Below are 10,268 nucleotides of genomic sequence, written 5' to 3'. Positions count from 1 at the left end.
TCAATGTACGAACCTTCATTGCTTACTTTGTTAGATTGCTCATCCCTTTACGTCACAAAAGTTGAGAAAGTTGTGCAAACAGAATCTAGGAAATCACGTAAAAGACAAACGGTATACTCAAAGTAACCATCCGCTTTAGAATAGAAAGAACCATGAGAAATCATAGTAAAATGAAAATCTGCTTTAGTTTAAATGGCTTAAAGTATAGTACATGATGCATCTCAATCATTAATGTGAAAAAGAAAAATCAATAATTTATATGGTAATGGATTATTTGTTCATGAAACTTATAGTGCCCATAGGACTCCAACAAAACTCTGGAATGGTAAATAGAGCATTATATGCAATATTTTAATCGAGAGAGTTCTTATTGTATTAATCAATTACATGAATAAAAGGACATCCAACATGACAACTAAACATCCGCTCAACAATGAAAATAACCATTCGCATATCTTGTAAAATGAACATCCAATATAATTAAATTGTCTTCGCTTAAATCCAATCCAAACAACTAAACACTTAATAATAAATATAACCATCTACAGATTTAGCCATTTTTGCTCACATTCTTGGGTTCGTTCAAAGTGATCCAGTGTTTCACTCTGTTACTAAATTCCTTGAAACAAACTTCAGCATAGTCCTTAAAATCATCTCTGCATCCTCATATGAACCAATTATCATATATTTTGCTAAAAGCTCTCCTTCAATATAATGATAGATAAACTGCTTTGGATGGAAGTTAGGGTCACTTACGCAATGTGTGGGCTTAGAAAATCACTATAGTCATCTTCCAAGGCCTGAGGAACGTCCCAATGAAAAATAGTCACAAATAGTTGCAGACCTGCATTATTTTTAAGGATTATGTATGATTAACAGCTTCATGAATATAATAATAGGATAGAAAAATGTTGAACTATGACCATTAGCCAATAGCTCGTTGATGAGGTTGTTATAGTATTCAATTCCTTTGTGGTTTACACTTCCACTAAGTTTTTCTTCTACAAATAGTTCAGAACAAGAAATTGAAAACGGCTGATTACCATTTACTACTATTGTTATCTGGGTGGCAGTTAACATGAAGAAAATTAATAAGACTTACTTGGGAGTATTCTTGACCAAGAAATGGAGAATCTATAAGCATCCAAATTCATATACTTCATGAGTTCAATATCTTCTTAAAATACACATATAGACCATTCTATCATGATTCAAGTCTTCAACACATTTCTACTCATGCTCTTTCACTTATATTAAAAAAACTACTTATGTATGTGGCATTGTATTACAGTTCAAAGTTTTAAACCACACACCTTATACTGATGATAGGTATCATCAGCCTCCTCTCCATTACATCTCCAGGGACAGCGACGGCGCGAGGGGAAGAGCCAGCGACGGCTCAAGGGGAAGCGGCAGCGATGCCCGAGCGCGGCAGCAACGGTGCTGGAACTGGCTTCGTGTGGGCTAGGGTTGTCGGCGCTCCAGGTAAAGTGCGACTCCTCGATGCAGGTAAAGCGCCGACTGCTCAGGTTGCAGCATACTTCATGGAGGTTGGTTCTTCAGCGTCGGCAGTGGGGTTCTCTTCGGTGGCTGTTTGGTCAAATTGGGCTGTTTGGTCAAATTGGGGGAAGGAGTTTCTGCTAGGTCAAAAGGAGAGGGAGAGTTAGATGAAGGAGGTAACAACAAAGTAAGAATTCTAATTTCATTCGAATTTGAAATTTGAAATAAATAATAATTAATTACTTTAATTATCATTTTATTTTAATTACAAAATTATTCTCATATTGTAGACATTGTAGAGCAATTACATTAGCTCCTCATACTTTTTCTTTAAGTATTTATATGACTTTGTGCTCATCCTGGTTTCATGAATATTTATGAGAATAAAACCTCTAAAATTCTCGATTAGAGCGGCACCACTCATATATTCATATAGGTAGAATCTTAAAATATTGTCATTCCATTAAAATTTTTAACTCACCTTCCTAATTTATTGTAAATAGCACTAAATTTTATACTTTAGTACTCCAATTGTTAAATAACTTGTTATTACCCATTAAACATTGAAACTAGTAGTCTACTAGAATAAGATAGGGTTCTCATCATTTAACAACAATAGATTTTAATCTTATTTTAGCATTAGTCTCTTTGATTTTATATCTTGACAAACCTTTAGTTAAAAAATCTGCTAAATTTATTTTAGATCTTATATAAGTGATAATAATTACACCATAATCTATTAGTTGCCTCACAAACTTATATCTCAAACTTATATGTCTAGACTTTTCATTATAAACCTTATTATATACTCGAGACATGGTTGATTCACTATCACATAAGATTGAAATAGTTGTCGTCTGCTGTGGCCACAACTTTATATCATATAACAAATTTTTTAACCCTCCCATTTCCTTTCCTGCAGTTGATAAAGCTACAAACTTAGTCTCCATAGTAAAATGTCTAATATATGTTTGTTTTTTTAAGACTCAACTTATAGCTCCACTACCTAGAGTGAAAATCCATCCTGAAGTGGATTTGTTATCACTAAGATTTATAATCCAACTTATATCAGAATAACCTTCTAAAACTGTGGACCGGGATAATCCTTATAATGTAATACCAAGTTTATAATTTTTTTGAGATAACCAATAACTCTTGTTATAGTTTTTCAATATTGATGGTTAGGTTTTTCTATAAACCTTGATAATTTGTACTCAACAAATGCTATATCAAGTCTAGTACAATGCAATGTATATATTAAACTTCTTATAACACTAGCATATTCTAATTGTGCCATAGGTCTTTTCATGTTTTCTTCTAATTTAAGATTAGGATTATAGGGTGTAGTGGATTCTTTAATTATGAGATGATCAAACTTTTCTAATACTTTTTGGATATAATGAAATTGATTTAAAGTAAAGCCAACTTCATTCTTATGCACTTTTATGTCTAATATTGTATCAACTTCATTCAAACCCTTCATCTTGAATTTAGAAGTTAGATACTCCTTCGTTACACGATTTTTTTCTAAATTTGTTCTGATGATTAACATATCATCAACATATAGATAAATGATTACTCTACAATCTTTAGTAAATTTTGAGTAAATACATTTATTCGCACTATTATATGAGAAGCCATTTGATAACATCACTGAATCAAATTTTTCACGTCATTGTTTATGCACTTATTTTAGGCCATACAAAGACTTAATTAATTTACAATTTTTTTTTTATTTTCGAGTAGCACATGGCCTTCTGGTTGCTCCATATATATTTATTCAATCTTCATTAAGATGTTCATTTAGAAAAATCGTGTTAACATCCATTTGATATATATGAAGCTTGTGAATAGATTCTAATGCTATAAGAGTCCTAATAGAAGTTATTTTTGTCACAGGTGCATTAAAATAGTCTAGACCTTCTTGTTGTCCAAATCTTTTGGCTGCTAACCTTGCTTTAAAGGTTTTGATGAACCATCAGTGTTATACTTTTTTCTAAATACCTACTTACATCCTATATGCTTTGATCTTAGAGGTAAATCAACCAAAACTCAAGTATTGTTTGATAATATTGAGTCCATTTCATTATTTGTTGCTTCTTTCCAAAAAAAGCAGAGTTTCTTGAAGCCATATCCTCTTTGAACGTTTGAGAATCACCCTCTATATTCATCATAATAGGAATTTTGTTTGTCACAGAATTCCTAATTCCTTCTATAAAAAAATGATAGTCTGAGAAGAAATAAAATCTAGACTCAAGTCCTTTTTTTTTCTTATTCTCAAACTCTTCCTTAATTCAATCAATTCTTTGTCACTTAGATGTTTATTATTTTGATTATTTATTTCTTGTAAAATATTAGTATCATTTTGAGAATATTTTGAACTAGAAGTTAAATCATTGATAAATTTATTTTCAATGAACTCTACCTCTCTTGATTCAACAATTACATTAGACACTAAATCTAATATTGTATATGCTTTAGAATTTTGAGCATATCTTATGAAAGTGCCTTTTATGGCTCTTGACCTCAATTTTGTTCTCTTTTAATCAGGAACTCGATAAAAGGTTACACACCCCCACATTTTCAAATAATTTAAATTAGGTTTTCTTCTTCGATCTCTTTTTGTCTTACTTTGAATCTTTTGAAAACTTTTTTTTTCTTATTGGTGTTATTTTCACCAATATGATTCACTTTAGAACTTTGAGAAAGATATATAGTATCACATTTTCGAGTTTTCTCCTCTATACATATATGCCTTAATAATTTTTCAATTGTGAAGTCCTCATCACCACGATGTAAAAGTTTCTTCCTATAACCATTTCAAGATAAAAGCAATTTAAAATAATTGCTCCAACTTGTAATGATTCAGGGATCATTACTTATAGATTAGAAATCTACTTACAAGAATTTATAATTCATGAATTTAATCCATAACAGGCATAGTATAATTCATAATAAATTCAAAATATTTCATCATAATAAACTTATATGTTCCTTGTCATTTAGTATTGTACTTTTCTTTCAAAGACTTTCAAATCTCCAATGGTTATTGAATTGACATGTAGAGATCATAGAGTCGGTCGAATAAAGTATTGAGAATATGACATCGATATGCAAAAGTATCTTCATCTCGTTTCTTCTTCAATTGAACAATCTTTTCTTTCTCTTCCTGTTGAAATTTTCAGCGGCATCGGCAATTGGTGTAGTCTTTGGGTCAATCACATATGCAAGATTGAGAACCGAAATAAGAAACATCATCTTGTCCTTCTAATGGTTGAAGTTCATTCCATCAAAGCAAGCCAACTTGACAAACTCTTGATTCATGACTTTGAACGTGGTGTTTTGATATTGTGCCATCTTTAAGTAATATCTCTCTAAAATTGTTGGATATATAAAGATAGTTTTAAGGCACGATTGGATCGCTTTCTTTAGAGAGATATTTGTCCCCACACTTAGTTGTCATAGAATTAATGACAATACTTTTTCATTATACAATGAAACCTAAGAATTTCTTAATTAGCAATAGTAAAAAATTCTAAACTCTCTTGAACAAAAAAAAAAAATTTCTTAATAATTAAAATACACACTTGATTAAAATACATAATTAGTATGTATAAATAGTGGACAAAGATTTTATTTATATCTATTGTACATAGTAATTATAACTTGTCACGTACATAAATAAATTGTTGTGACTCTTCTATTGTCAATAGGTATATAATGTTTCAAATATACACCATTATTAAAAAATATTTCTTTAGTCAATAAATATCATGTTTCAGACATACACTATTTTTAAAATATTGTGTCTCTTTAATTAATAATACTATATATCATTATTATATAATTGACAATATATAAATAATTAATAATCGTTTATTAATATTAATAATAACATTAATAATAATATTAAATATTAATTATTTAAATTTGTAAATACCTTTTATAAGCATCCGGACCCTAATGTCGTAGGTGGAGGAAGAGAAAAAGGGTATTGAATAGACGGAAACTAATAAAGTAGCCATGAGCAGTACAACGAATTAGGTAAAGCTCACCTGCCAAGAGATGATAGTTACCGACCCTTGACCACTACAAACACAATGATATGAAGGGATTTGTTTGTCACAGGTGGCTAATTAACCATAATTGCGAAGACAAGGGGGAAAAAATAGAACATAAGATCATAATAAGATATGCCCCTTATGTCGTTGGCTCGTTGCAAAAAATAAGGCATGCTTAATTGTCAAATTCCATTGACCCATTTGTTCCTCACCTGCTAAGCATGCATGAGAGGAGGAGGCCCTTAGGGCTCGCACATAATAATTATTACTTTATTAGTATGTACTAGATATAATTCCAAGATAAATTAAATTAATGCTATTATATACACGTATACTTTTTTTCAGTTGCCGGTTGCGGTTTGTATGAAGAAACTGCTCAAAAAACAATGCACAAATATGAAAGGATGTTATATTTAGTAGTATTGTGTATATTTTTATTTTGTAAATAAAATCATATAGCAAGTCTTACACCTTGCCAGTGTTGACTAACATAGTATTATGTATTTAATAATTAATTAAATATAGTTAAGTTTATTCTCGAATTGGGCCACCTAGCTATATATATGCTATGTCGTTATCAACTCTAGATGACAAAACTGAAAAGGGTCTCATCATCAGTTTTGCATGTGCATAGTGACCAAAAAATCTTGGACGAAATACACGTGAAGAATTCCTGTAGCTATAATACAAACTAAAACCTACTTCTTCCCCTGACAAAAAAAAAACCTACTTCATGAAAAAAAAACCCTAAAAAACTAATTCTCGTCAATATTATTCAATTTTTTCCCCATTTCCTCCACTTCTCTGACTATTTTGAATCACCATACTATATTGTAAAATGATATATGTACCATTTTTTATATACATTTTGTACTATAAAAGATATTTTTAATTTTTGTATTCATATTTAAAAATTACTTTAACACCAAAAATAAAAATATACAAAATAAACGTGTATAAAAAATGGCGCATATAATATTTGATCACCAAACCTTTTGTGAAATGAAGTATTGTAAAGTTGAAATGGAGCTTTCAAAGTGAGGAGTGAGGACGATTGGTGAATGAAGCTGCTGAGTAGTGCTCACTCGTGACTCGTGACTTAGCTCTGCCAACTGCCATGATGCCATCCCCTTGATTGAAAATAATATGCGCACACAATACCTGTCAGTTATAACCTACTAAATGCCTAAAGCCCTGATTTTTGAAATTTATCTTCAAACACAAATAATAAAATTATTTAGATTGCAAGGTTTATAACTTTATATACACACACTCACAGAAACACACATATAGAGGATGAGCCTCAATGAGGAGTGGCGATACCCCCCTCCCCTTTCCCCATTTCAATTTTTTTCCATATAAATTATATATAAATTTTAATTTAGTTTTTCTAAAAAAAATTATTCCTTTTTTTATTACGAAATTAACTTGTAATTCCTGCATAAAATTCAACTTAGCTTTGCCTATGCACACACACTAATCCCTTTCAAAAAAAAAAAACTGAATTTTATTAATCCAAACTACGTATTAGAAACAAGTCAACAATGCACTAAAAAATAATCTTATGAAAGGTAACTTTTCTTATTTTCTTTTGTTTTCGTAATGGATCGTGGCAGAATCCCGTCATATGTCAAAAATTGAAAAAGGATAACTTTTGTTCTAGAAAATACTAAAAGAAAAACACTTTTGGTCAGGAAAACAGGCTTAGTTTTCAAAGTAAGTGAAACCTCCTGGTCCAGTATAGCGCATGTCTGTTAGAATTTTGTGTTTAGTTGAATTTATTAAGCGCAGCGGAAAAGAAGCCATAGCAGTAAATAGGCCAGACCAGATAGTAGAGAAATGTGTGGACCAAAAACTATATATATATAAAAAACTATTTGTATATGAAAATCAATCACTAAAATTAGCCACTAATGTATATGTATATAAATATATGTGTGATTTAATTTATTTTTAATATATATTTATATTTCAATATGTATTTTATACTGATAGCTGATTTTAATGTACATATAGCCTCTTTCAAAAAAAAGATATGTCTCAACAGCGGATTAGCAACAAAGAAGAACAAAAAAAAGATGAAAACTCAAGTGCAGTCGACTTCACGTAAAGTTGATAGTCGAGAGTCGTTAGATGAAAATTTAGTCAAATCAGTCAAATCATCTAACGACTTTCGACTATCAACTTCACGTAAAGTTGATTGCACCTGAATTTTCACCAATTTTAGAGTATTATTTTGAAAAAGTCCGTTTGTTCATCTGACTTAAAATTTTGTGAGATATTTAAGGGAAAAATAAAAGATGGCAATAAAAATATTCAAGGACCCAGATATTTGATATGTTCTAAACAATGTTCAAAAAATCGAATTGAGAATCAATCATCTAACTGATTTGGTGCGGTCTAAAAATCGATTAGCAATGAATTGGTTAAAAAATAAAAAAAAGTCGGTCGAACAATTAATCAAGCGATTAAACCGATTAATTTTTTACGATTAATGAATTTAAAATAATAAATTATAAAAAATTTAAAAATTTATATATTTTATACATAAATATATTTTTTGCTATATCCTACTCAACTAGAATTTAATTAACATTAAATATTTATTTTAAACTTTTAACTCTATTAGTTTGATAATCAGTTTGATGATCGGTTCGAATTTTTTAACTTTGTTTAAAATTTACAATCTAAAAAAAAGAGAATTATGAAATAAATCTCTAAAAAATTGCGCGTTAAATGTTTTGGTCACCGAAAAAATTTTATTACGTTAAGATTTTTAAATTTTATAAAAGTAAGACATATAATTTTTTTTGTCATATTTTTAAAGACTTATTTGTTTAAATAAAAACAATAGATCTGACTAAGATAGAAATTTATATATTTTATTTTTTATAAAATTTAGAAATCTTAATATAATAAAATATTTTTGGGACGAAAACGTTCACTTATTAATTAATGTATCGGGGAGGAAAGTATATTATTCAAAGCCATGAAAATTGGGTTTCACCCACATGCAGTGCAAATAAATCGAATGGTCCCATTTGATCGGATTTTGTTCTTGTAACTTAAATAAGTTAAACAAAAAACAAGAAAGAAAACAAAAGGCAGGAACTGCTTAAATAAAGGAGTAGTTCCACTTAAGACGATTCTCAAACTCCTTCTAAAGAGAGGGAAGCTCCACTTAATTGAGTTGTAATCTTATCGTCATTTTTGTCATGGTGTCCGCTACCGTGTTTGCATATCTCATAATCAAAGTAAAGTCAACTCACCAATTCCAATGTATGGTATCCTTTATTTTGAGCACCAATGGATCAATAAACTGATAACTATCTTGATAATTAGTAACAAAATTAAACGCCTCCACACAATCCCATAAATAACATCTCGTTGACCCACATTTCAAGCTAAGAGATAACATCTCCAAATAGCAAAGAATTTTCCTTAAAGAATATATTACTCTCAGTCATTCTCAAACATGCACTTTACCAACACCCATTACAATATCTGATAACACAAGCAAAACTAACACTATCACAAAAATCAGAATAACTAGTATCACAATTAACCTTAAAAGTACCTATAGATGGAGGATTGTAAGAACCACTTAGAATAGAGGGGAGAGACATACATTGTAATTCAAAAACAGTCCTAAGTTCTTTTTCTAAAGTTAAAGCCATACAAATCACATTTTTTTAGAGGCCAAGTTGATAGGAATAAAACACAATTTCCTACTTGCAAGAATTAGAGGAGCAACAATATCCACTCACAACAAGTATTAACACCAGCATAATAATACCCAATAGCAGCGAAAAAATCACATAAACCAGAAATTAGAGATGAGCTAACACAGCAAAATTTTTAATGTGAAAAACCTCCTCAATGAGAGAAGTAAAAACTACGAGTCACCAAGACCAGGAAATAATTTCACTATGATGAAAAATAGGGTACAAGAGAGTCACAAATTACTGCACAAAACGTGCATACAATAAGCCAAACAATCCAAGCTTTAAAGCTTTCAAAACAAGAACAAGAAGATGAAAATACCACAAAAACAGAGCTACTGTGCGTGGCCAATATCTCCAGCTACAGACATCGAATTGAAGATCCGAACGGTGAAATAAAAGAACCAGATGTAGAACACACTGTCTAAATTTGAGCTCGATCCAACGGTTAACGAATCTGCAGCGACCAATTTACAGAGACAGCTTTGTGTATGTGCAAAAATAACTTTCTCTCTTCTTTTCTTTCCAGTGTTTTGTGTTCTCCTTTCAAAATGACCTCTCTCACTCAACTCTAACTCACGTCAGCCACTTCAACTATTCATGGGTTTGGATACTAACATTTGGATTTTTTCTCCACATAGGAAGGGAGCCCAAAGTCTCAACAAATCTCCCTCAAACGACTATGTGAAGGTAACCGCCAATCCGGCGATTAAGCAACAAACTTCAAACTTCCATCTTGGTAATGCCTTGGTCATCATATTAGAACCATTCTCATCAGTATGAACCTTTTCAAGTTCCAATAACTCAGCATCCAAAACATCACATATCCAATGATACCTCACATCAATATGATTGGATCGAGAATAAAAAGTAAAATTTTTACCAAGATGTATAGCACTTTGACTATCACAAAATAATACATACCGCTCTTGAGTAAATCCGAGTTCTTTTAAGAATTTCTTCATCCAAAGCATCTCCTTACACT

General features: G+C 30.6%; 1 protein-coding gene across 1 annotated transcript; it reads right to left on the bottom strand.

The window, feature by feature from the left end:
* Positions 1-550: 550 nt before the first annotated feature.
* On the bottom strand, positions 551-1,163 carry LOC127740646 (cyanogenic beta-glucosidase-like). The gene is made up of 4 exons (XM_052251917.1): positions 1,103-1,163; positions 924-1,001; positions 757-844; positions 551-656 (listed from the first exon to the last, which is right to left on the bottom strand). Exons 1-4 carry the CDS (start codon positions 1,161-1,163, stop codon positions 551-553), a joined length of 333 nt encoding a protein of 110 aa, XP_052107877.1.
* Between the last annotated feature and the right edge of the window lie 9,105 nt (positions 1,164-10,268).

Source organism: Arachis duranensis, chromosome 1, assembly GCF_000817695.3.
Source record: "Arachis duranensis cultivar V14167 chromosome 1, aradu.V14167.gnm2.J7QH, whole genome shotgun sequence".
Lineage (NCBI taxonomy): Eukaryota > Viridiplantae > Streptophyta > Magnoliopsida > Fabales > Fabaceae > Arachis > Arachis duranensis.
This window is presented reverse-complemented; position numbering and strand designations above follow the sequence as displayed.